Source organism: Pyrus communis, chromosome 13 (genome assembly GCF_963583255.1).
Source record: "Pyrus communis chromosome 13, drPyrComm1.1, whole genome shotgun sequence".
NCBI classification, from domain to species: domain Eukaryota; kingdom Viridiplantae; phylum Streptophyta; class Magnoliopsida; order Rosales; family Rosaceae; genus Pyrus; species Pyrus communis.
This window is the reverse complement of record NC_084815.1, coordinates 17,876,045-17,903,981: the sequence shown is the minus strand read 5'-3', so window position 1 is coordinate 17,903,981 and position 27,937 is coordinate 17,876,045. Positions and strand designations below refer to the sequence as shown.

Sequence of the window (27,937 nt, the reverse complement as noted above, 5' to 3'; positions counted from 1 at the left end):
AGGTTTGACGGACGCATATGGTGGGCTATTTTTTTTATACAACGATATAATGTTAGCGAGGTTTGTGAGACCTTTTAGTTTAATGGTGATGTTTGTGATGGCCTACTTAATGAAGAGAAATGTAATGAAATGCCAATAAACATCTAAGACAAAATTCTCAAAAATTCATCTGTGAAGAAAAGCAGCTCTACTAGGTAAGCTAAATGTCACTGTCATTACCTCCTACGGTGGTGGCTATGCCTGTCCATCCTATCCCTACCATGAGTTGAATTATCAAGGTCGTAGTCGTTCCTTTGCTCGCCGCGGCAATGCCCTCTGCTGCCAGTTTCTGAATGATGGCTCGATCTGCTGTGTGAAGGGTGCCTAGAGAGCTCTGAAATTGAACATCCAGGTGCCCAAGGTCTCTCATCAGCATTTTCTGGGATTGGTGCGTTTACTCCGGGAAATTATACTGTCATTTTCCTCTCCGGTTCAGCATTGTCTGTTTCGATAATCTCCCCGTCCTCATGTTCTTCCTTAATATCCCCACCATCATATATTGTAATCCCTGATAGATGATCCTCATCATCTTCATATTAAGCCAAGGTGGTGGATCAAGCTCCCCGAGACCCAAAAGCTTCTGCGTCTCAGCATCGAGAACTCCAGGCCTTAACTATCATACTTTCCAGCTGCGGAAGACTTCTGATAATATCGCGTTGGATTGCAAGAACCAGCATTCTGATTGCGTTTGGACTTGAGCTGTTTACGGGCACTATTGACAGCAGCATTATTACGGGGCTTGGGGCATTTTTTAAACGAGTGATCTGCTTCCAAGCCCCCTTCCAAGTTACTTGAACCATCACCAGCTAAAGTCAGACCTATGGCGTAACCACGATCATATAGGGGCACATTGGGTTCGTTGTGATCTGCTTTCCTTGTTTGGTTGTCCATCCAGAAGGACACCGCATGCGCTGATGCCTTCTCTATGCCGACACGAAGAACTGGAAAGAACGTCTCTTCACCGGATTCCACTGCTTCAATTGGATCTTGAGATGAAGAAACATGTTTTGCATGCCACGGCGACCACTGCCGTAATACTTCTTCAAGCTTATTGATGAGTTAATTTCATATTATATATTTTACCTCGTTCTTAGTATATTTTGGTAATTATCTTGGTAAAATTTTGATACTTTGTTTTATATTTTCAACATAGAACATTCGATTTTCTCTAGAGTAAAACATGATCAAACGGACTAATGTTGGAGGTGTCAAAATTTCTACCAAACGGTTATTTTCTAGTGATTAAACAAATGAGCAGTGCGTGTTGCTAGAAAGTAACATTTTTGGGCTTAAATGCAGTTTTTGAATCCCAAGATGATCTCAGATAGGTTTGTGGCCTTCTGGTGAAGTGTTTAGAATAGCCCAAACTTAAAATCCTGCTATTTTGGGCCAGTTTTGAAGCTGATATGGGTCCAAAACGTGGTTGTGAAGGATTTTGGGCGAATTTCCAAGTGAATTTTGAATTATGTTTCCTAATTTATTTCAATTTATTTAGTTTCCTAGCCTTATTCTAAGACCTTTGACTAGGAGGATTTAATTAGAGTAGTATAAATAAGTTTTTTTTTGGCCGGCCCTAGGTTTTATTTTTATGCAATTTTTAGAGAGAAGATTTGGGGCAAAACTTAGAGATTTCAAGACTAATTTCAAGGTGTTTTCATTCTTTTTCCATTTCAATAAAGACTTTGCGATTTTTATTATTAATATGCGTAACTAATTTTTTTTGCTAGGGTGAGGCCATGATCCTTAACAAGAATATGTGGTCTCTTTTTAATTTGCTTATGAATTTATCCATGCAAATTTTGAGTTGTTAATCACCGGTTAAAACTATTTAATTGTCTTAGTGATTCGCGACAATTAGAATATTTAGAAAAGTAGTTTGATGCAATTTTGGCAGAAGATTGTCCCTAAAATTGACTAAGGCTTCTTGTGGTTAATATGTGTAACTTCTTAGGATGGATGACACTTCTTAAGGGTTATATGGTTGTTCAAAGGGTTTTCACAAAACTTAATGAGTCTTGCATGTTGACATTTGATCTGGACACCACTAACGGATTGCATATTAAATATACGTTCAATGTTGGAGGTTCCAAGTAGGATATACTCTAGGAAAATCTAACTTTCAAAATATGCATGTGTAATTCATAAGTAATTAGAAGAACTATATAGGATTGTTAGGGTGACGGCGAAACCCCAGTACCTTCTCACTTTGAATTCTAAAAATTGTTTCTTTCTCCTTCTTTAAAGTTGTAGTTTTTAAGTAATCTTTTTAATTAAATTCGTTTTTCTTAATTTAGGTCATTAAATCACCTTTTAATTAGTTGAGAATTGATTTTGCTTTAATCTTTTTAAATTAATCCATGTGGAGAACGACCTTACTTAAGCCAATTATACTACAATAACCTTGTTTTTCTTGTAAGTATTTTAGGTGTTTTTAACCCTTTTTGGGCAGATGGTAAAAATCCTATCACTATGTTTACTAGCTCTTGTCAACGAATCATATGTCACTTGAACTTCATCAACTACCATTCTAGCTCTCTTAGCAAGGCGACCGATAAAATTCTCAGATTCCATATTTATGAAGAAGCTACTTATTTTGTAAGAGACCACCCAGAACGTACTATTGAGTTGAGTGAGATTAGGATAAAAGCACCGTAGCTTCTGTGACTCTTTGTGTATTACTCGCGATCTCCTCTTGAATCTGTGTTGAAAACTCAGGTTTTAATTGGTATATATCAAGAAAAGTTCAAAATAATAGTCCAAATCCTAATAGGAATCAGAATCTCTACTAATTATAAAACACTCATTGTCAACCAAAATCCTATGAAACTACCATTTTAAACCTCTAATTAAAACAAAACATGAATAAAAAATATTGGGCAGAAATGTAATTTCACACAACCAAATTTTGCTTTTTCTTTTCTGCAAAGTGTCACCCACATATAATCCTAACATATCTCTAATTAAAAAATAAATAAAAAATCTTCCCACTCCCACATTCTCTATCACTCTCTTCCTCTCTCCTTCTATTTCAAAAATAAAAATAAAAAATCTTCTCACACACTTTGTGTGTGCTCATATGCTAGTATATATAATTAATAAGGAAACATAAAAATATCCTAACCAATTAGGAAAAGAAAACCAAATCCATATGTGAGAAGGAAACAAAATGCCCCTTGCATAAATGGGGAATATAAATTGCGGTCCTAGTTTCTTTTAGTGATAATGTTAGAGACACTAAGGGAAGTGTATTCAATTGAGAATTTAAAAGATTTTAATGGATTTATAAATCCATGGATTTTTATGGAGTTTAATTGATTTATAGAGATTCCATATAAAATTTTGATTCAATTCCCTTGAAAATGTTAGAGAGACTATAGACAAAATTTGCAAATTAAATGATAGAATAATTGTCACATCCCGGCCCGGGCAAAATCACTTCCCGGGCCCGCTCCACCAACGTAGCACGATATTGTCCGCTTTGGGCTCCGACCACGCCCTCACGGTTTTGTTTCTGGGAACTCACACGAGAACTTCCCTGTGGGTCACCCATCATGGAAGTGCTCTCGCGCGCTACTCGCTTAACTTCGGAGTTCCTACGGAACCCGAAACCAGTGAACTCCCAAAAAGCCTCGTGTTAGGTAGAGATGAGAATATACATATAAGGATCACTCCCCTGGGCGATGTGGGATGTCACAATCCACCCCCTCTTAGGGGCCCGACGTCCTCGTCGACACACCACGGCTAAGGTTAGGCTCTAATACCAAATTGTCATATATTGGCCTGGGAGGGACCACTTCCCGGACCCGAACCACCACCGTAGCACGATATTGTCCGGTTTGGGCTTACCATTCCCTCACGGTTTTGTTTCTAGGAATCCACGAGCAATTTCCCAGTGGGTCACCCATCATGGGATTGCTCTAGCCCCCTTCTTGCTTAACTTCGGAGTTCCTACGGAACCCGAAGCCAATGAGCTCCCAAAAGGCCTCGTGCTAGGTAGAGATGAGAATTTACATATAAGGATCACTCTCCTAGGCGATGTGGGATGTCACAATAATGATAGGGAGACCAATTTTTTTAAATCAAATAATGTGTCACCAATAAAAATAAGCACGTTAATCGATAATTAATTAATAATCCAATCATCTACAACCATATCATTTAGTTTGCAAATTTGGTTAAAAAAATTTGGTCTTCCTAAAAAATTTGGTCTCCCTAGCATTATTTTAAACGGTATGTCACCAATAAAAAAACGATCATATTTATTAACGATTAAGCAATAATCTAATTGTGAACATAAATAATACAACAAAAATCAATTATTTAAGTTTCCACGACTAAAAAAAAAATATTTAAATTTTGAAATTCAATTTTGACAAGTATCTTTTAGCCATTTTTTCCTTTACATTTTATTTACAATTTTTCTTTAGGACCAATTCTTGGCCTAGCATGGGCATGGCTCCAATGGCGGATTTAGGAAAAATTATTAAAAGGGTCACATGTAAAAGTTCACAAACATTTTTTAGATATTAATAGCCTTAAAAATTAAATCATAGTTTCATCATTCATAATTTATAGAACAAATAATAATACAAGTCACAGTTGTCCATGACACGTTTTTATATTTTGAAAATCCTGCATTATAACTTCATTATCAATAGATGAAAAAGCATTTACTCTCAATATAAACCACCAAACTATCACTCAACCATTGATCTCCTATTTGGTTATGCAAGGAACATTTCACAATATTCATAAAGGAAAATGCTCTCTATACTGAAGCAGTAGCTACTGGTAGAACTAAGCCAATAATTATCAAATACACATATGTGACGATCAGGTAATATTTAAATATATATATATATATATATATATATATATATATATATAAAAGAAGAGCAACCCTTCTTTGAAGCTTTTTATCAAACAGTTGGAGGATATGTATGAGACCAAGTCCAACTTGGTGTTGCCCCTTGAAGGTTGGAGTTAGTCTTTGAGGCGTTTTCAAGTTTCTACGGAAAAACATCTCTACCTATGAACATACAGGCTCTTTCCATTCCCAAGTACCAAACGTAGTCCACTAAAAGAATAAATTGGTATCGAATTTGTTATTTACCAAATTTAAACCTAATACCTCTTCATAGTTACCAATAATGAGAAATATCACATATCAACACCAGATTTAAACCTAAGAAATATTACTCTACTGTAACATTAATTGGCACATGTTATATTCTTTAATTTCTATTACTTCTTTTAGGTATGGAGCCTTGAAAAATGCATTCGACCATTTGACTTAAAATAGTATTCTCTACACACCATTTTTATTACTCGCACAACTCTTTTAATTTTCAACCATTTTTATTACTCGCACAACTCTTTTAATTTTCAACCATTTTATGGAATTTGAAAAAAAAATTAACAGAAATATGTAAGAAATAATAAAACGTATGTGTATAACACAAAACTTCATTTATAAGGTGTGAAATTAATTGTAAAATAATAATAAATGAAATTGTAGAAATAACTCCCCGACTGTTGAAATCCCCGCAAAGGCATGCTTCTGCTAGTAGGCAGAGGGTTCAAGCACACACTCCCATTCCCCGCCTACCACCACCGCCTACACCTCCACCTCTCCCGGTCTCTCATGGCCGCCGCTACTTCACCTAAGCGAGTGGGGACCCATAACGGCAGCTTCCACTGCGACGAAGCCCTCGGCTGCTTCATGATTCGCCTCACAGACAAGTTCTCCAACGCCGAAATCGTCCGCACTCGCGACCCCCTGGTTTTCAATCCCTTTCCCACTTTCTGTTTGGTTTCCGAGAAAATTGATGATAAATTAAGTTACTTGGTTGAAATTCGAACCATTTGCAGTAATTTGTGATTTCTTATTGTCGTTGTTATTGTTTGTTTGAGGGTTTTAGGTTTTGGAGGGTCTGGATGCTGTGCTTGATGTTGGGGGTATATATGATTCTAGTCGGGATCGATACGATCATCACCAGAAGGGTTTCGAGGAGGTTTTCGGGCACGGGTTTAAGACCAAGCTGAGCAGTGCTGGTCTGGTTTACAAGGTATTTGCTTCAAATGGCCAAATCTGTTTTTAGGGATTAAAGTAATGGGAATTTCGAATGTGTAACTTCACTCGTGTTAAATCTATTTGTAGCATTTCGGGAAGCAAATAATAGCGAAGGAGCTTCAGGTCGATGAAGGTCACCTCGATGTGCAACGGTTGTTCTTGGCTGTGTACAAAAGCTTTATGGAGGTTACTACTAAATTCTGCATCTTTTCTTCATTTTCTATGCGAATGTAGAATAGGGGCCGTGCTACCTTTAATTTTTAACTACATTTGAACTCGAATGGAATCGTTGATGCTGAGAGCCTGTTGTGTTATAAATTAGAACAAAAACCATTATGAGGCCATTTTTTCCCTGATTCTATAAGTTTTTATTGAATTGTCATTTGTCATTACTCAGTTTGGTTTCTTTAATGTTCAGCGGTTTCATGTTGACATGAATTCTTGTTATTGCAACCGTATTTTTGACACTTCCAATTACTTGTAACAGGCAATTGATGCTGTTGACAATGGGATCAATCGGTATGATACGGACCAGCCTCCAAGATATGTGAATAATACACACTTGTCTTCAAGGGTGGGCAGGTTGAATTTGGATTGGATAGATCCTTATCAATCATCTGAAAAGGAGAATGAAGCCTTTCAAAGAGCAATGGAACTTGCAGGCAGTGAATTTTTAAGTGTACGTCTTCCTATCATTAAGACTTGGCGGTTGTAGAATTTGCTCAAGTTTAATATGTTTCTTTCAAGTCCGAGGACAACCAAATTAAAGAAGGGTTGAACGCTTTAATGAGGATGTGTTTTAGTTGGAATTTTTATTTTGCATCCCTTTTCAATGACCTTGTTTTTCAAAATTTCAGAGTGTCCGTTTTCATGCAAAATCATGGTTACCAGCTCGATCTATCGTGATGGAGTGTCTCTTAGCAAGATGGAGTGTTGATCCAAGTGGTGAAATCATGGTTTTGAATCGATTTTGCCCTGTAAGTATGCAATGCTGTATTATTTATTTTTTTCAGTTAAATACTCTTAGGTTTAAGCTTTCTCATATCATTGTCTAATGCTAATGCTATTAATTTTACAATTTCTTCATTACCTTCAACTATTTTTTAGCGGTATATATTATTTTATTCCTTGCAGTGGAAGCTTCATTTATTTGAACTTGAAGAGGAAATGAAGATTGAGCCGCCCATCAAATATGTTCTCTATCAGGTACCTTTATTTATCTGGTGTCCTTGTTCTTTCTTTTTTATTTTTTTATCTTAGTAATTTTTCCTTCCATTGATCTGTATAAAGTATAAATGCAATTAGGTGGTAGAAAGGAGATTGGGAAAATTCCTGCTTGTGACTTTATTATGTGCAAAGAAAATATTAGGAAACCGGAGTCCCAATAATGGATATAATACATGTTAAGAGAGTATTGGCATTACGAAACTTGTTTACCTGTAAATATGCAAGTTCTTTTGACGCAATTCGAAATATTTTTAGCTTCTTTAAGAGCTATCGGAAATGTAAGTAGATTTAAAGAACATTTGTTGGGATCATTTGGAAGTGTAGTGTGTACTTGCACGACTTTCTGGCCTCATTTCTAGTTGACGATATCTCTCCTTTCTTAGCAAAAAGGAAATAAAGAAAAAGAAAAGAATGTTTTAGGTGACATTTACGTTTCATTTAGATATGAAGCTAATAATATGTCTAAAATTTTTACATGGAGAAGAGTCCCTAATTTTAATATTACAATAAAAAAACGATATGCAGGATGATAGAAGCAAACACTGGAGAGTTCAAGCGGTGGCAGTCGCTCCTGATAGATTTGAGAGCCGAAAGGCTCTTGCATCACAATGGCGGGGGCTTAGGGATGAGGAGCTCTCAAAGGAGGCTGGGATTCCCGGATGTGTTTTCGTTCACATGAGTGGATTTATAGGAGGAAATCAAAGTTATGAAGGTGCTCTTGCCATGGCAAAAGCGAGTTTGAAGTTTGATTGAGCAGATTGACTTGCATTGGCTTGTTACCAATTCAGATTACTAAATCTTCGGCATTTCAGTTACTTCTTCGCTAATTTCTAGTACTTTAGCCCGTTTCTTTATTATCAGGGCCAATTTTGTCTCTCTATTCGTTTTTGATATTGTATTCGAAATTTTCCCTCTTAAGGTTAACTAAGTAAACATTTTATGCTGCGATTTGAACTGGTATATGGAATGTGGGACGTCAGTTTTATTGATGATTGACCTGGAAAATGTAATTTTATTTCAGTTGAGCATATATCTATCTGTTTAGCCTTTTACCTCATTATTCAGATGTTTGCATAATATAAGTTGTCTTAAATGTGTGCTAACAAAATCTAATTTCTCAATTCCTGTCATGCCACGAGACGGGAATAAGCCTGAGACGAGAAAGACTTCCATGAAACGGAGCGGACTGCAGCCATTAGAGTACAGTAGAATACGGGTTACACAGCGAGAGCTCCAAGAGTTCACCACGCACGTGCACACGTGACAAGTGTCTCTCCTCTCGCACCAACATTAAGCTGCGTCGCGACGACACACAGCTCACAAGTCAGTGAAGTGAAAAGTGAGAGCCTTCTCCCATAAACCAAAACACCAACCGGCAGCTATGGCCACGCTCACTTATCCCGCCGCGGCCGCCATCAGAACCACCAAACACACCGCCTCATCATCTCTCAGAAAACCCATCTCCATCATCCCCATCAAACCCAATTCCATCTCCCCACTCAAAACCCTAAACCTCACCTCTAAACCCGCCACCTTCTCAATCAAATCCACCGCCACAACCACCATTACCACCACCACCACCACCTCCATCTCCCCCTCCTCCCTAACGCTCAAATCCCGCCTCCAAAACGGCGAGACCCTCTACGGCCTCTTCCTCCTCTCCTTCTCCCCCACCCTCGCCGAGATCGCCGGCCTCTCCGGCTACGACTTCGTCGTCGTCGACATGGAGCATGGCCCCGGCGGCATCCCCGAGGCCCTCTCCTGCCTCCACGCCCTAGCCGCCACCCAAACCCCCGCCATTCTTCGCTTACCCGAGACCTCCGCAACTTGGGCCAAAAAAGCCCTAGATCTCGGCCCACAAGGCATCATGTTCCCCATGATCGAATCCTCCAAGGCCGCCAAGAAGGCCGTCTCCTACTGCCTCTTCCCTCCCGCCGGCGTCCGTGGGTCCGCCCACACCGTCGTTCGCGCCTCCAACTACGGCGTCGACGAGGGGTATTTGAGTAATTACGAGGACCAGCTGCTGATCATGTGCCAGGTGGAAAGCGAGGAGGGCGTGAACCACGCGGAGGACATCGCAGCCGTCGATGGAGTCGACTGTATTCAGATGGGGCCGTTGGATCTGAGCGCCAGCATGGGGCACTTGTGGGACCCCGCGAACAAGAAGGTGAGGAAAATGATTGAAAAGGCCGAGCAGGCCGTGCTGGGGTCCGACGCCAAAGGTGGTGGGGCCTACTTGGGTGGCTTCGCTATGCCCCATGACGGGCCTCGCGATTTGGGGACACGTGGATACCACATGGTGTCGGGAGCCGTCGATGTAGGGCTGTTTAGGAGCGCGGCGGTGGAGGACGTGAAGAGGTTCAAGATGAGCTTGATGGACGGTGCAGATGATGAGCAGGAGGATGAGAAGGATGCTGATGAGAAGTACTGGAGCGAATGAAGAGGGAGATTGTTGAAAGCTTTCCTTTTTGGCGGGGAGAAATATTGACGAAAATAATTAGAATTTTGGACTCACTTATTTGTAAATTTTGAAGTGGGGTTTTTTTTCGTTTTATTTCTTTTGTGGTGTATGGGTCCATGGGTGTTTTCATAATGAAGGTCAAACTGCCGGCCAAATTGCGTAATTAGAATTTAGAGGGATTGGATTGGAGGCAAAGATATCTACAGTAATTTTCGTACTCTTATTTTCTTCTTATGCACTCTTAATTGGAATAAGCTTCATTCAAACCTGAACCCGAAAGAGCCTATTGGATGGCAATGTTGAAAAAAGAACATGATTAGAAATTCAAAATCTCATACGTTCCAATTCCTGTCTAATATATTTAAAATACACAGATGTCAAAATTTACATTTTAATAAAGAATTTTAGGGGTTGGAATATAAACTTTCAATCCAACTTACACAGTAAAATTGTCCTTCCATTTATCTTATTAATTCCTAAAATTAGGAAACGAAAAAAAAAAAGCATCAACAAAAGTCACTTGCTTATTATTTTTTAATTGTTAAAGTTACAAGTTTTTTTTGATAAATGATAGTGGAAGTGAGTTAGATGGTTAAATTTTAAGAAGGAAGTGAATTGGTTGGGATCAAAACCCGCCAAGTTGCGTAAATATTGGTATCACGAATAAGACAAGGCATTGCAAGTATTTTTCTTTATAGATGGCTTATATGGGAAAGGGATCCTCTCTGGATCCGGATCCTTGAATTTTGATCCAAAAGTTACAAACAGAGATTTTTTTTAAAAATTATAATAATTTTAACTGTTCGATCAAATTTTAAAAACCCTGATCCCTTAATTGAGTGAATTAGGTGGAAAGAGATCCAAAGCATCCCTTTCCGCTTATATGCACTCTGCTTCTAGAACATGTAGGTCGTGCAGCGTTAAGAAATTTAATTTGGCAAATAAAGTGGACTATTCATATATATTTTTATGAATGATTATATTCGTGGGTTAATATCAGCCCAGCGATGGGCCAGTTAATGACCAATTGACGAGTCTGGTCACTATGTGCAGTTAATGTATTCTCCAATTACTGTAGACTGATGCCTGAATCAGGTTTATTTTTTTCACTGTTGATGTTAGAAACCATCAGGATGCTTCATTAAAGTTTCTGTTTTTCCGTCTTTGATACGACTATCATCTATGAAATTTGAGACTGAGTTTGTTTTTTTCTTTGATCCAACAACTGTCATCTTTGAAATTTGAACTCAGGTCAATGTTAACATTCACAATAGGTCAGTTAATTAAGTGCATTCGCTCATGCACTCAAGGTCCCGAGTTCAAATTCTCCCTCCAGTCACATCGCTATATAAGAAAAAAAAAAGAATGTTAACATTGTAGTATTCCTTACATTTCTAATTTTAAAATGTTTGACATTGCACTCTTGAATTTATGTGAATATGAACTCCATAAAACCAACAGAGAGAATGTTGACATTGTCTTCTTAGTTGGAGAGGAATAATATTAAGAGAAATACTAAGAAAACTCTTTTAAAGTGAAACTCTTCATAGATTCTATGTTACAAGAAATTTTTTATTGTGTCAAGAATACGAGTGATACACCATATTTCATTATATAAGTGGAGGGAAGTTTTATTTTTAAGTTGTTAATTTTTTAACACAAGTATCTCACCACTTGTATAATAATACGTGATATATCATCTCTTGTTCCAGGCACATTGAAAAAAAATTTCTTTATCACCTCATAATTTAACGTTAATTTCCGTTTACAAAAAATATGAGATAACATATAGTTCATAAAAAATTCACTTTTAAGAAAGTTTGCTTAACTTTTCTAGTAAATAAACATCTACATGGAGAATGTAATTAATCATCGATTGTTATTGGGCAATAAAAAAGTTTTGATATACGTGTTCTATTTATTTATTTATCTATCATAGATTTGACTATAATTTAATAAAACCTTAAACAACCACCAAGTAGCTGTTAGTGAGTGCCCTCCTCTGACCGAATCCAGAAGACAAAGCATGTGGAAAGGTGACAGGTTCACATGTTCCTTCATTTCTTCCCTAGATGACGATGATCCAATTACAAACTCAATTTATACTCCCAATCAATATTCAAATGAAAATTTCCGATCCCATTTGGAGTTGAATTCATGCATCACCATCCCAACTTGCCCATTTGACATCATTAGCCATAGGTTCTTTGGTTTTCCAATTTCACCCTATCAACAAACTCTTAAGGTAACAACACACCGTTATATATGAAATTTAAAACGTTTGATAATGCATGATCAATTTGAGATATCACCAAATGTTTCATATAAGTTTCTCTTGTAACTGATAGTGCCTTGTTTATGTTACCACTTACCAAGAACAAACCTATTCTCCATTAATCTACAAGTGTGTGAAAAACTTTTTTGAAACAAATTCAAGGGATCGGTTATCGCAATTCTTTCTTTGCAAAATTATCGGCAATTATTATTGGTATGGAGTTTGCATGTCACTTGGGTTGACATTGTCTTTGGTTGGAAAATGACTCTTCTAGTGATATTTCTGCTCCCCAATTGACTACTTTCGATCCTCCTTGGCCCCTTCGTACACAATGGTCTATTTGTTTGGACCGCATTCGGAAATGACTTTCTACGCCTCTCACATATATCGCGAGGGAACTGTTGTCGGGAACAACTTTGCTAACATGGACTTGTCTTCTCCAACTTTGGTATGACATGATTCCTCTCTAGTGGTGGCTCGTGGTGCTTTGTTTTCAAACTATGTTGGCTTTCTTGGCTTCTGCTTCTCAAATTAATGTGCATCTCGACATACATGTTTGCCTGACTATCTTATTTTCTTTTCTTAACCTGTGATGCTGCTTGATCTGTTTTGCAGATTTACACTTTTAGGTTTAGCTTTAGAGGAGTTAGGTTTCATATCCCTATTTTTCTCATGTATCCTTAGTGTTTTCGTTTATATAAATGTAAGGTTTATGTCCCATATTTTTAAATTATTTTTTCTTGTATTATGAGTAGTTAGGTTTATATCATCCCTGATCAGGCGTAACATTTTTTTTTTATTATCAATAAAAATTTTCTCATACCGTCGAAGTTTTTCATTAAAAAAAAAAAAAAAATCATCTGTGAAAACTTTCCAAATAATTTCTTATTAATGACTCGAGATGCAACGGTGGCAATGGTTGTCTCGCCTAAATCCTTTTCTTGCATGTCTTCCATAATTTTTTTGTCCAATTTGATAATCAGAAATAAACAAATAAACAAATGTGTAAACATACCCTTTTTTTAATGTTCTTTTGATGTTTTACTCTTTTTGAGACAGCTGGCTGGTTTGCATCGAGTCTTTTGACAATTTTAAAAGATGGAAACCATTATCTTAATTTGCCCAATCTCACACAATCCAGGGCATTTGGTAATTCTGTCTTCGGGCTGTCTGTCTGCAGAGACACCCTCATAGCCAATAGGACTTGCCCTCCAGCCTGTGACTAATTCTTAAAACTCTCTCTTAAATTCAAGACTCTCAAGTTAGAGAGAAGTTAGAGAGAGAGAGAGAGATGGCCAATCTCAGAACTCCAAGATTCCAGTTCCTATTGGCTCTGCAGTTCCTCATGCTAATACAGTCCCAGGTGCTCTGCTACCAGTACAAAGTAGGAGATCTAGATGCTTGGGGAATACCAACTTCTGCAAATCCACAAGTCTACACCAAATGGTCAAAATACCACCAATTCAAGCTTGGAGATTCTCTTTGTAAGTTTCTTCTTCCTTTTTTCTCATTACCAATTCGCATATCTTGGTTAGGTCGGTTGACTTGAGCAGTATGGCCGTTTCATTGCACCCCACCTCAAATCGCCTCTCTCAGTAATGTATAGCGGTTTAGAATATCAAATTGTCGAACAAATCACTAAAACAACAAAAGGAAGACCAAATGGTTTCATTTCTCTCATGTGTGGGCCAAGACATTCATGTGAGGGCCAGAACAATGTCCTGGCCCCATTGCAACAAGTTCGAATAGAATAGTTTAGAATATCGCCTTTCTCATTTTGGTTCTCAAAATGCAGTGTTCTTGTACCCACCAAGCCAAGACTCGGTGATTCAAGTGACAGCACAATCCTACAGCAGCTGCAACCTCAAAGATCCAATCTTGTCCATGAACGACGGCAACTCTCTCTTCAATTTCACCACATTGGGGGATTTCTACTTCACCAGCGGCGAACCGGGCCATTGCCAACAGAACCAGAAGCTGCACATTTCTTTTCTGTCGGGCAATGGCTCTGCTTACTCTCCCTCCGCCGGTCCCAGTGCATTGGACGCTTCCGCTCCTTCTTACCCCACCGTCTTCGGCAGCATCCCGACTCCTCCTACTTCTGCACCGCATTCTTCTGCACCGTCGCCAAGGTTTCCAGTTTTCGCAGCAGCGGTTGTTGGATTTGGGGTGTTTGCATTACACAGTGGTAATCTTTGAAGAGCTTCAACATAGATGAGTTGAATTTTCTCCCCACGTTTGGACAGTGATTCTTTTTTCTTTTTACCATTAATATTGGTTCAATATTATGGAGGTTGTGATTTCGTAATTCTTTTTGTTAATTCAATAGAATAAAGCAAATTACCAGAATTACTGTTCTTTGGTTTCTTTTGGCGAAACTCCGAGTTTTCGGAAAATCGTCGCGAGAGAAATTGAAATATAATTGTATTAATTATCTGATATTTCAAATTTTTTGGATTGAGAGGGGGTGTAAAAGGATATCATTTACCTCAAAGAGAAGGTTACAAAGTGGGTTACTTTTTTGATAATCGAGAAAGATAACATTGGTTTCCTCCCCATGTCAAAGAACCAGGAGAGGCCGACAGAACCCCGCCCGCTAATTGTGGTGGTGACCAGTTCTAGTAGTTTATACAATTATTAAGTTTCCAGCTGGATGAGCATGTTGCTCGCCTGCGACAAGAGATTTTTTAATGTGTTTGAAATATAACAGATACGCAACATGTTATTATACAAGTGAAGAGTGGACAAACATTTTAAAAAAAAAAAAAAACTTTCCTCTATGCACATAATAACATACAGAGTACCTCTCCGTGTTTAGAACACTTTGAAAAATCGTGTTTAGAACACTTTGAAAAATCTCTCACCCACGATGGTGTGACAATGTCCATCTCCATCTTGGACAAGGATTGTTTACCCTCCTGTTTGTGTGGTCACGGTTAAGCCATGTCAACATGTTGTATTACTATTCATTTTTGTCTTATCACTTCCGGTGCTCTCTTGTTTGTGTGGTCACGGTTAAGTCACGTCAACATTTTATATTACTATTCATTTTTGTCTTAGTATCTCTATAAAAAAAACAATATAAAATATTGATGTTGTTTAACCGAGACCACACAAAATAGGAGAGCACAGAAGGGCACCGGCAGTGGAAGGGCAGACAATCCTTGTCCCTCCATTTTACATTCTTATGTGGGTCCAATCAAAATTATGCAGCATATCATTGATAAAAAATAAATAAAGTGCAAGAAATGAGAAAATTTTATGTCACTCATACGAATTTTAAGACTTGTATTGCATAAGTGCATTGTCATGGTAACATTTTGTGTTAATAATATAAAAACATTTATTAATTTCACTTTGTATGTTCATGTCTCGTGTCATACAAGTTGTTCTTAAATGCATCGGATTAGAATCAAAGAGTTCAAATTCCGATCCAAAAGTCTATCAAAATTATAATTGCCTTTGGATGCACCGGATGCACACACGCGACTACCAGGGAACAACAGCAGTAAATAACGAACAAACATCATAAGCTCAGAACTATAGTAACTGTAAAACATTGCATGCTCGATTATATATGGCACAGAAGTACACTATCTAAGCCTCGTTGTACTACCGATTTTTTTTCTTTCTTCTTATCTTAATACTAAAAAGAGGTAAACACATCTGACAAAATCGACGACGATCATGGAGTCCCTCTCAACCTCATTACATTACTATCATAATCCGAGCAAGGGCCGGGCGGGACTTCCTTTCGACATCTCAGTACAAACAACGGAACGCTGTTTTGGTTGAGTAATTGTGATGGATCAAGTGGATACTCAACCGGCAATTTCAACATCCATTGGTGATGGCCTCACTTCAGAGGCAGCATAGGGTGCCTCCGGAACTGCAGGTTCTGAGAATGGCCACAGCATTTGGGCAGCATTAGAGTCGACTTCCATGGCAGAGGGCCTGGGTGGGGAAGCGGGCTGCACCTCCACATCCGGATAAGCAGCTTTGAATCGTGCACGCAGGCCTTCATCCACCAATCTTACACCACTCAGTTGATTACCTAGTGACATCCACCTGAAACAAGATAGTTCGGAACAAATTAAAGAAAAACATAAAACCATAATCCAAAAAATGGACGTCACTTTGGGACACACATGTGAATAGCCACCCCGCGTGGCTAAAAGTAAGAAAGTATCTCGCCTCTCAGTAATTCTTATCCGTCCCCAGACAAGATGGGAAGCAAAAAATGCTCATAAACGGGATGTCTGTCTGCAAACGAGTGGAGGATTAGAAAGCTTGATCTTCAACTAAAGGCCCCACAGACAACAAGAGGGAATAAACAATGGTAAACGCTTATAATTACCCGAAAGAGTTATAATGTTTATCTACCCTCATTAGCATGATAGCAGACTTTGCCTATACGAGTTGTAAATCAAATCTCTTTTAACCTACGAAACCTAAAGACAATGCTAGATTCAGATTGTCACCGGCTGTCACAGGATCCTCTACAACCCTCATTATCAATTCATGCAAAAAGTCACTACTTACTACGTTGGTGATCAACAGCAATGAAGGAACTTCATTTAACAATTACAACCGGTAGTCAAGAAATCATACCCTGCATGAGTATTGTGCATGCGAGCAAACAGTTCTAGCTTTCTTGTCCTTGGACTTACCCTCTCCAGCAAGGGATACATCTGCAGGAGTGTATATAAAGACAATAATTAAACAAATAATGATAATATAAAGACGATAATCATGATAAAACTATCTAGAAGAAGGCAACAACTTCTAGATTACCACCACTTAACTTGTAAGGGAAAAAGTACAAATTCTATTATTGTTCACCCTGTAAGCGCATTAGGAAGAACTATATTCGAATAGGAATTTCACCGCAGAATTAGACGAAGTATATTCCCCTAACCTCATCTGGCTTACGGCTCGTCTCTCTGACCTCGGCAACAATGACATCAGTATCGATATTTCTATTTACTAAGGGTTCCCCCTTTATTCCAACAAGACAATGCTCCTTGCTATGATTAAGCCAGTGGCCAGCCCGCCCTGTTCTAATTATTCGTTGGAGTTGATTAGTCTTTACCCAAATTATCTCCTCAATTCGCTTGTATCCCCAAAGTTCTAAACTGCAAGAAGGAGGGTGGTATTTCGGTGAGCCAAAGCCAAAGAATAAGCAGATCCAATTAAGCATCTTTGATTATATGCATCAGGAAACATATAGTTGACAGATGGCCAAAGTATACACATACCATTCACGCCCAAGCTCCATTGCACGTCCAGTGACCCAAAGGAAAATCAGACCATCCGTCCGCAATGCTGGAACATTAAGATTGCGCATTTCATCGTCAGCCATTGTCCCATAGGGCAATTCCATATGAATGTCCCATGGTGGATCTGCCATTATCACTCCAAATTGCCCTATAATGTCCATTCTAAAGTTGCGTATATCACAGTTAATCCACTGTGGTTGACCAAGTTCAACCTCGGAACAGTATTCAGCACGCTGAGGCCTTAATTGTCCAGGGGGACCGAGATCTCGAGGCCCCATCATCATGTGTGAGACATCAGGTGTTGGATCAAGCTCATAGTGGACATACTTGCACGTCTAACAATGAAGAGAAAAGTGTAATACTTCATGAAAAATAGTCATTAGAATAAATTTAGTTTATCACTCAAGTAATGGGATGGGGGTAACGTTTACCTTCATGTGACGACAAGTGTCTAGAAAAGAACAGTCTCCTAAATTGACATCAGTACGTAGAGCGATTGTTCGCCTAAAATGAACCTGATAAAAGAGAGAATAAAATGACAAGTGAAAACCTAAATAGTTTTAAGTACTAAGATCGAAGTTATTTGCAATAATTTCAGGATAAAAATTCGAAATACAATAACCAAAAAAAAACTTCGAATAAGTTCACATAAAAATAACTAAGTGAATAGGAAAATAGCGTATACCGATATATTTCCATTTCTGAAACAGGAAAACCCAATTATACAATCCTCCAAAAGGGGATGCTGCAAGTCAAAATTAAAACAGGGTGCATTCATTTAGTACCATTACACTTGCCAGCAGGAATTTTTGGGGTATTTCAGCACATTATTAGCTAGTTATTAATTATCTCCGTTATCCAAGTAAGGACATTTCCATCTAATTTATGCAAAAAAATTTTATTAAGTTATTATAAACTTATTTATAAAATTATAATTTATTTGATTTAAAATATTTAAAAATGAAATAAAATTAACAATTGAAAGTAAAATTATTCTCCTCCCAACTCCCTGACCTCCTCCCTAACATTACCCCCTCTATTTTCTATGTTACAACCTTAATCATTTTTTCAGATTGAAAGTTTTATCTCTTATATGTGTTATTTCTCATTGATTTGCATTTTTCTATAAAGAGAGAGGGTAATTATATCTCATATGAATTTTCTTATGAATTTTTTAAAAGAGATTGAATGAAATGTTCTTAATTGGCTAACAGAGACAAATACGATGACTAAATTAGCCAAATCCAAAACATGGGGACTAAATTGGCCATATGGCTATATGACAATGACCATTTTGACATTTAAGCCATTCTTTTATGAATACGCAGAAAACCTATTCCTTCATCAATAAGCCCTCATTAATGTTCAAAAGAAAGATTCTCGCGTGTCAGTCGCGTACATCTTTTTTACGATCATCAAATGATCTTTGTAAATGCTAATCAACTGCACTAGAGATTCAAAAAAGGTTAGACCACAACTCTCGGAATTCTATTCATATAAGATAAATTCCAATAGGATTCCAAAGAATGTTTCAATTAACATAGTATTCATTGTTAGGTTACAGTAGACTTGTAATTGGGTAACATTTTGTTGAACCCTAGTGAGGTTGCCAAATAACAATTAATTCAAGAATCAACGATACATGGGCAAATTACAATGAATCCCATTTGTTTCCCGATTACAAATCAACAATACAAACAATCAATTGGAATTTTAAAATCAATTTCGTATCTAGTGCAATTCTTCAACAATAAAATACAAAGGGATTATATACAACTTACAATTTCTTTCTTCTATGTGTAAGTAGGGCAACCCTCAACGACCACTCCTTTGGCCGTAGGGCAAGTAGCCAAAGGACAACCATCAAGGTCATTCCCCCACCAGCTAAGACTAATGTCCTCCAACCCCAAGCTAAAATACAAAAGTACCCCCATGAAGGCAAGTCCAGCATCAAGTGCCCCAGAGAGTACATAATTATGGCGCCTCCACCAGTCTGGTCTATATCTATACACCACAAAACCAGATAGAAACCCTAAAATAATCCAAGAAGTGTAGTTCACCGCTGTAGCTGGCGGCATCGATCCTGTCGCACCGATTAAGACCGGCATGTTGATGAGCCTTATCCACTCTTGTTGTGGGAAGGCCTTGGCAGCCAGCCATACAAAAATGGGGGCAATTGCCCCAACTAGGAAGAACCAGTTGATTGCCTCATATATGCCTAAGTCACCAAATATTCTTCTAGGACCAATCAGGCCCCATATGACCGAGGCATCATAAAATACTGTATCACTAGGGCAAGTCCATATTGATGACGTGTCCTCACATATGTCCGGGATTGTTTCCATTAGCCACCACGCTGTGCTCAGGTATACAATGGCAGCTATTAGGGTTCCCACAACCTAAGAAGGGATCAACATCGATATTAGTAAAAAAGGCAATAAGAGTAAATTATGGGGGACTTTTGCGGTCAACCAAGGTATAGATGCCTATATGTTTATATCTCTCGTCACAAAAATGTGTCCTAATCACATGATGAGAGATGTAGAAAGATGAAAATATATGTCTAGTTTATCTCTCGTAAATTAGGAATAGGAATTGTACCTGGGCCATAAACATAGTTTTGGGAGGGATTTTCATGTAGTGACCAAGCTTGAAGTCTTGCAAAAATGTGATGGCTTGTGTCATACTTATGTAGCCATACACCTTGAAGCACATATTGGCTACTGGGTATCCTGGGTAGATGTACCCAATTATATACTCAGTGATGATGTTTAAGCCTGGTGTCTGTCATTAGAAATGGAGATATACATTGAAAGGTGAATGAAGAAACCAAAATAGGTAAAAGTTGAATATGAAAATATTAGCAAGGTTAATTGGAGCACTACTTGAGGGGGTTCGTGTACCATTGAAAGGGAGTTGGAGTGTTATCATAAGGACGTTGTAGCGGTTATATAGTTCTCGATTTTGAAGGAGGTTTGAGTGAAAATATTAGCTAGAATAAGTTGAGGTGTCGAAAAAGTACCTGATTTGTGATGGCAGTGATGATACCAATGGGGAGGGTGAAGACAATGGCAATAGCACAAGCTAGTAAAACACCCCACCAAGGCAACTGGAGCTGCTCAATATAATATTGACAGGAAAATATAGTGACTGCAATGTTGACCAAAAGTATGATCACAAACCACCACTCAGGCACTTGGTTGTACCTCTGCATCAACCTTGTGTGTATGTCCATTTTCTTCTCCTTAAAACTTGCTTTGCTTTGCTCCCATATTTCCCTACATACCATATAGCCAAAGAATGAGCTTCATAACCTACATTCCTATTATTGATTGTATATTATGTGTTTATCTGTCTCATCACATGACTAATTATGTGCTCAAAGATATAAACACAAAATTATAAAAACCGGCGCCTAGTTAAAACGCATTGTGATATGAAATGTGACTAGTTACCTTCCATGAAATAAAGCAACATGTACAACTGTGGCGGTAAGTGCAGCAAAGCCAACACCGTATGTTATGGCGAAAAACGTGCTGAGATAAAGCGGACCTTCCCGATTGTATGCTTCCAAATCAAGGTGAAAATTTGAGTCAATGATGGCTGTTATGTTGTATTCTTGACCATCCGATGTGAACAATGTGTCTGAGAAAATGGGGAAGGTTTTGGCTTTGTAGATATTAAACCAGTAGCAAATAGGAGTCAATATGTACATGACAAAGAAGAAACCAGCTGCCACGTTGGCTGTGGCAAACCATGGGCTTGCAAGTGGGCTTCCAAGGTAGGAGGAGATGGTTGACCAGTCAATCCCAACAGCGCCAATTCCAAGCCCATAAAGACCTGAGCCAAGCTGTTGGGCCAAGACATTGTTGGGGAAAATCCAACATATCCATGAAAGGGAAGTTAGCATCTGAAAGAGGTAGCCTGGGAAAACATAGTAGGCAAAGCTGCACATGAAGGAAATTAGGAAGAACTGGGTACGTGTCAACCCACCCTTGGGCCTTGGTTCGTTCTCATGGAGGGCCCTGTGACATGAGTTCTCTCAAATGTTAGTTATCCAATAATATGTGGAATGGGACATGACATGTTATTATTTTGCTTTAGTAATGAGACTTAAAGTGAGATGATGCATGAACAAATGAAAGTATTGTAACTTGCTAACTCTAAAGGGTGTGGTTTTAATACTTCGTAGCACTCAGTAGTATGAATGTTATAGTTTTAGGTTTGATCCCAAACTCAATCATACATTTTTTTTATACCACTTAATGCTACATAATATAACTTATCATATTTTACGTTTTTTAATTATTAAAATAGTTGACATTTGTTCATTTTTTTAGTGAAATGATGTATTTACTAATGTATGGAATATTTGGACTAATACACACACAATAATCTAGTTATAATAATTTAATATTGAACTCGTTGTATACAAAGAAGAACCCAAGAGCTGTTCTAGCGCAATGATTCGCCTTAACTCAATTAATGAAGAATCTTTTAAGTGATTTTGACTTGCATAAAAAAATATGAGAAAGACTTGTTTTGGTTTTTTATGTAAACAAACAAAATGCAATTGGGTATTTCTTTTGCGTGTTGGACAGCCCAACCCGTCATTCTGAATTTGTGATTAGAAATCATCTCTGATCCACAACGTGAGGTTCATCAATAATATTTTAGTTTTTTTTTTTAATATTTATGCGCGTACAGTGGTTGGGTGTCGACCACTGATGAATATAAATTTTACAAAAATTAGAATATGGGTATTTTTTTCAATTATTTTTGAAGAAAATGTTTTTAAAATCAATTCTTAATAAAAATACAAGTGAATATTGAAAAAGTATTTGAAGTAATTTCTACAAAAAAAACACATACCATTAAAAAGCAAAAACACTTTCAAACAAAGCTTATATCAATAGCTAGCTAACAATGACAAGCGATTGCCCCTCACATTGCTAAAATATTTATATATAGAAATGATACAGATGTTAAAAAATATGCCAAAACAATGCAAACAACTAATATCTCTGTCGTTTCCTTATAGCATTATAAACTTTTGTGTCATGCATGGGTAGCTATACTGAAAACGACACTGCTTGAATGCAAACACCTACCCTTCTTCTAAACCCTCCAAACCGATCGATGTACCAACCGATCAAAAGTAATAAGCTCGATAGCCACCCAAAAAACACCGGAATCCATGATTATTCGTAACCCAAAAATATAGAGAAAAAAAAAAACCAAAGATATAGAGGGAAAAAAATGAGATGACAAATTTAACCACACCTTAATGCGGTAAAATTATATAGTAATGGTAAAAAAAAGTGTACGTACCTGAACAGTGAAACTTGAACCAGGTTTGCTGGCCACCACATAGCAGCTGGTTCAACCAAGTATCTTCTAAAAATCCCAGCCCAACCAAACCCTAATACCTACCAACCATTCAATAATTCAAAGCCCATCAAACCCTAATCAACAAAATATCAAAACAAATCTTCTTCAACAAATAAATCAATTAATTAACTAAAACCGATGAAACAAAAAGCTTCAGAATTTAACCGCTGGTTGATAAAATAAGTTTTGACCTAGCTACCTGAGTTGTTAGGATAACAAGCAAGGACACGAAGAAGGTGATGTGCTTCTTGTAAAAAACTTTAACCACGGTAACAATATGGATCGCGTAGACGGTGCCAGCGCCGGAGTTGGCGAAGATGGTGATTAGAACATGTTCCTTGACGTTGAAAGGGCCAGGGTTTAGGGTAAATTCCCAGCGGGACCCTTTGAAGAAGACACGGTTGGTGATTTTGGAAGCCATAAGCTGCCCCAGAGGCACCACCGCAATCTGGGCGGAGATTGCGGTAATGGAGAGGGGCTCGGTTCTGTACCAGAAGAATTGGTTGAGGAAGGAGAGGAGGACGCAGGAGAGAGTGCCTAGGACCCACATTCGGAACGTCAGGACGGGGAGGGAGGGATCGTCTGTTGTCGGCACAGTTAGCGCTACTTGTTCCACTGGTGAGTTTTCTTCTTCTGTTGATCCGGAAGATGATGATTGGCCATAGAAGCCTTCATGTTTTTTCTCTTCCTTAGGAACTGCAAATATTCCATTAAAAAAAAAAAGTAAAATTAGGAAAAGAAACAAAGAGAAAAATGGAAAATAAAAGAAGGGGGCTTACTGAGAAGGGAGGTGATTTCATGAGAGGATGCTTCTTCCATGGATTCTCTGCTACTTTCTGTCATTCTGTGTTTTTTTCCCTAAAATTTATCACATGGATTTTTGGATATAAATAGGTGGGATTGTTTTGTAAGGTGGTGAGAAATTGAATGATATGACATATCAGAGGACTGAGAATATTAAGAGAGGATAGGAGGTAATTAGCTAAATTGGCTAAATTAACTAGTAGGTCAATATGTGAGTTGTTGCAGCTGCTCCCCCACGTGGTGCGGTTTTTTAGCTTTTTTATGTCTCTATATATGTTTTTGTTTTAGGGTTCATGATCAGCGTTGGAACATACATATCAGTAAATTCAACCAAATTTGAATTCTATAATTTACAAATTGTTCGAATTCAATATCAGATCAGTCAATCTTTACTAAATTCTTTGTTTAATACTTTGTGAAACTGTACCGAACCATGTAAAAAATTCACTAGATGATAAATGCTATAATCGGAACAACTTATTTTTTTCAACATTAAAATTTATTTTTAAATAAAATTCATTGTACAATAAACGTTATAATCGGAACAATTTATTTTTTCCAACATCTAAAATTTATTTCTAAATAATTTATTCAAATTTATATATCACGTTTGAAAGGAATAAATAAAAGACTTTTTTCCTTGCTGGGAATGATATGGAAGTGTTATTCAATATTATTCACAAAAGTGGATCATCCCAAATGAAACATTGGTGGAAATGATATGGAAGTGTTATTCAATATTATTCACAAAAGTGGGTCATCCTAAATGAAACATTGGTAAGAACTAATTGTGAAAGCTATTGGCCCATATTGCGGTGGTGATCATGTACAGCAGGACAAAAGATGGCAAACGAGAAGAGTTTTGAGGGGTCCATTACAGCCTACCAAAACAGTAGGATGCAGTGTGGCACCTACCCTTCCAATCCAACCCAAGGCCAACTGATTTTTCCGTTGAGTGTCTAAATTACACTTTCTGGTCAAAATTCAAATATTATTCTTGAATCTCTGTAGACTTGCGTATGGAATTCACGATACACATTCGTCCACGTAAAGTCACTGCGCGCTGGTACCAGCCCGAATAAAATACCTTACCTTTCTTGTATATCATAATCTCTTCCTAGTCTCTTTTTCCTTGAAAACGAGATTTTGGATGAGTTTATAACTAGTTAAACAACTCTTCATGTTATCAACTTTTTTAATGTATTAGAGTAAGTTATTTTACATGTGAAATCAATGACTACACATGTTTTATCTCACTTTATTTGTATTGTTTACATATTTGACTTAAAATAGCAACGCTATTATATGATAATCTTATTTGTATTTTTTCAATTGTACATAAAATCAAATGTTTGACATTTTATATCATCAAAATGCTAAGGGCTCGTTTGGTATCCTATTAAAAAAATTGATTTGATTGTTCTTAGATCCCTTTTTTAAGGACATCTCTAAAGAATAATACTTTTTTAATTCTCAAAAATTCAAAAACTTGTTTAGTTAAACTTTTGAAAATAACTATTTTGGTTGAATTCAAGCTTAGATTCAACCAAGGTCTAGTGCATTTATTTGAAACTGGAAGGGTCAAAGCTATTTCTTCCTCTCGAGCATCTCCACTCATATTTTTTTTTTTTTTTTGAGAATGATATCATGATTTTCTGTAAAGTGAACAAGGCTAGTTTGGTACTAACATGCAACTTTTCTTTAATGAGTATGGCTTGAATTCTGGATATTGCTGAATAAAGCAAAGTCTCATGTTCATCTAGGTAAGTCAGATGTTCATCGTCGGTCTCTAATTGGTTGAGAATTCCTAATGGAAGGCTTCCCTTTATTTATCTTGGGGTTCCAGTTTTTGTTGGACGACCTAAGAGTCCGTTTACTAATCCGTAATCATATTGAGAGAAATTGAATTGAAGAGGAATTTGATTGAGAATGAATTGAAATGAGGTGGAATTGGAATCAGATTCCTTTTGAAATTGTTTACTAAAACTGTCTGAAATCGGATTATGAATGATGTTGAATCCATATAAGTTGTTTACTAATCTACTTCAATCGGAATTAAAACTAAGATGATTACTAAATTGTCCTTACATAAATAAATTATTTTCATACTAATTAATTAAATTAAATTCCACCCATCAAATCTCCTTGCTCCGTTCCTAATCCCCAAGTAACTCTTCATTTTTCTTCTTTTTCGTAAAGTACGCACCACCCTCGTACCCCAACTATCTTCAGCTTCCCCTTCTTATTTTTCCATCTCCCTCCATCTCTCTTCAACCACACAGCCACTGGAATATTCCCCACAACCACCATAGCAGTGGATCCACCACCACTGCAACTTCAATTCCAGGTGTTAAGAGTGTCGTTCAATTGACATATGCGGCACCGAACGAGTTTCAAATCCGTTGTTCGCTAACGACAACCCATTCCACCAACTCAGTCTTCGAAGCCCATATTGGCATAAAATCATCCAATATCGTGATTAAGCTGGTGAATGTGCAAGGGAGTCGGCAGACCGGGCAAGGAGAGTCACATGTACGAAGGGGGAGGTAGAAGATACGAGGGTAGTTTGGGTATAAAAGTTGGATTCCTGGAAGAGCCTTCTCACCGGAACCCAAATACCACCTCCATCTAGGGGATCCAATTCCTGATTTTAAGTGGACCCCACCTTGTTTTTTATTCCGGAAATGTTAGTAAATGGCTTGAATGCCTGGAAAAAAAATGCAATTCCGTTTCTTGCCATTCCGTTCCGCTTATTTCCAAATTTTGGCAGACAAGATTCATAATTGTATATCTGAGTGGCGTGGTCATTCTCTTTCTATGTATTATTTCGACTATTGTTAGCATGTTATCTCCCAATTTTTCTATTTATGCTTGGCCTAAGATTGTTTTAGTACAAGTTAGCAACTGGACGCGCAATTTTATTTGGACAGAGTATAAATTCTCAGGCCTATTTTCCTGTTTCTTGGAAGAAACGCTATAATAGAATTGGTCTTTTGCGGCGCACAAAGAGTGCCGTAAATGGTTATTCACGGTGTGAGCCCCCAAGCAGTAAAAGCCCCCGTCGTAAAAGATGTTTTGTCAAATACGACGTACTCTACTAATCGTGAATAATTTAAGCAAATCACGCCGTAAATGCATTTCAAGGCGTGCCTTGCATGCCTTAATTGGTATTAGATACGGCGTTAAAGGAGTGTCGTAATATTACGAAAACAATTACGGCATACATATGTGCCGTAATTTATATCTGATACAACTTAATCAGAAATTTATGATGCCATGTCAATAGAAGAGTATCTTATTTAGGTACATGACCTTGTCAACGAACAATTACTTTCACGTCACTTGCCATATCATTTGGTGTATAAAATTTCCGGAAAAGTTTTGGTTCCTCTAGTATCAACTTCAAAAAACGAATATGTGCACTTGCAGTAGCTACATGAATTTTCACTACCTTTCGCATGTTTCTGTCCGTAATCTCTTCAACTTTTTCCTCCCTTTTTGGTTATCCAACTGAACAATGAGAAAACTTTGGTGAAGTATCAGGTCCGCTACCCTGCGTATTCGCGTGTCATGTACCAAATTCCGAGGAGACGCCTTGTGGCTCAAATTCGATTTCAGACTCTTCCTGTTCATGAACAATGGCATCAAAATAGTGTCCAAAACGAGGCTTACAAATGCACAGTTAACTTAAGAATAAAGAATGAAGAGAATTTAGACATACCATTGAAACCATGTTTGAAGCTTGAATTTCAATCTGATTTTGTACAACACCACTCCCTCAACTTTCTTGGCCTCCTCCTCTAATTTCCTTGATTTCGTCATCTTCCCTGCTCCCTGCACGCTTAACACATCCAAACGAACTGTAGCCTATGGAAGTTCAGGTACTGGACGCCGACTTTCGGTTTGATCATATTGTATCATACCACTCTCTAGTTGAATATTAGAGTGTGCACTGAACATAAAACTTCTATTAAGTAAAGAAATATTGAATTGCCAACGATGCCTATTTATAAGAAAACCCAAACAGTAAACTATGTACTATTATTTTTCAACACTTCCGTCAAACTCATGGCGGTAAAAACATGAGTTTGCAATCAAGTAGATGTGGATGCAAGCTCCGCTAAGCGGACATGTAGGCAGATAGACTCCACTATGCGGACAGGCAGGTGAATGGGCAAACTAGACTTGACTTGACTGGCTGGCAAACTGATTCTTATTTAAACATGCTGATGTTGAGAGTATGAAAAGAAAGCATATGAGGGCTCCCCGCTACTAAACAAATGAGATTTTCATAAATAAATTGTAGCAACGAATGGACAAAAACAAACATTATCACTTGAGTGGTCACTAGTCCAAACACTGATTGTTGCAAACAATCCCAAACAGGC

The 27,937-nt window shown here is 37.7% G+C and overlaps 5 protein-coding genes and 1 pseudogene across 5 annotated transcripts; 3 read left to right on the top strand and 3 right to left on the bottom strand.

Annotated features, from left to right (window-relative positions):
* Window positions 1-215: 215 nt before the first annotated feature.
* LOC137712285 (uncharacterized) lies at window positions 216-2,610 on the bottom strand (annotated as a pseudogene).
* Window positions 2,611-5,544: 2,934 nt separating this feature from the next.
* LOC137712647 (uncharacterized) lies at window positions 5,545-8,364 on the top strand. The gene is made up of 7 exons (XM_068451763.1): window positions 5,545-5,821; window positions 5,961-6,107; window positions 6,200-6,298; window positions 6,600-6,791; window positions 6,970-7,089; window positions 7,247-7,318; window positions 7,865-8,364. Exons 1-7 carry the CDS (start codon window positions 5,594-5,596, stop codon window positions 8,090-8,092), a joined length of 1,086 nt encoding a protein of 361 aa, XP_068307864.1. The 5' UTR covers window positions 5,545-5,593; the 3' UTR covers window positions 8,093-8,364.
* A 140-nt stretch (window positions 8,365-8,504) lies between these two features.
* LOC137712648 (uncharacterized) lies at window positions 8,505-10,012 on the top strand. The gene has a single exon (XM_068451764.1). The coding sequence runs from the start codon at window positions 8,721-8,723 to the stop codon at window positions 9,777-9,779; it is 1,059 nt and encodes a 352-aa protein (XP_068307865.1). The 5' UTR covers window positions 8,505-8,720; the 3' UTR covers window positions 9,780-10,012.
* A 3,304-nt stretch (window positions 10,013-13,316) lies between these two features.
* On the top strand, window positions 13,317-14,476 carry LOC137712000 (early nodulin-like protein 8). The gene is made up of 2 exons (XM_068451152.1): window positions 13,317-13,559; window positions 13,871-14,476. Exons 1-2 carry the CDS (start codon window positions 13,367-13,369, stop codon window positions 14,272-14,274), a joined length of 597 nt encoding a protein of 198 aa, XP_068307253.1. The 5' UTR covers window positions 13,317-13,366; the 3' UTR covers window positions 14,275-14,476.
* Window positions 14,477-15,584: 1,108 nt separating this feature from the next.
* Window positions 15,585-18,132, bottom strand: LOC137712284 (probable N6-adenosine-methyltransferase MT-A70-like). The gene is made up of 6 exons (XM_068451388.1): window positions 18,040-18,132; window positions 17,786-17,869; window positions 17,334-17,689; window positions 16,994-17,210; window positions 16,687-16,766; window positions 15,585-16,143 (listed from the first exon to the last, which is right to left on the bottom strand). Exons 1-6 carry the CDS (start codon window positions 18,130-18,132, stop codon window positions 15,897-15,899), a joined length of 1,077 nt encoding a protein of 358 aa, XP_068307489.1. The 3' UTR covers window positions 15,585-15,896.
* Window positions 18,133-18,973: 841 nt separating this feature from the next.
* On the bottom strand, window positions 18,974-23,693 carry LOC137713776 (oligopeptide transporter 7-like). The gene is made up of 7 exons (XM_068453127.1): window positions 23,525-23,693; window positions 22,945-23,441; window positions 22,686-22,783; window positions 20,810-21,379; window positions 20,377-20,632; window positions 19,956-20,138; window positions 18,974-19,753 (listed from the first exon to the last, which is right to left on the bottom strand). Exons 1-7 carry the CDS (start codon window positions 23,586-23,588, stop codon window positions 19,148-19,150), a joined length of 2,274 nt encoding a protein of 757 aa, XP_068309228.1. The 5' UTR covers window positions 23,589-23,693; the 3' UTR covers window positions 18,974-19,147.
* Between the last annotated feature and the right edge of the window lie 4,244 nt (window positions 23,694-27,937).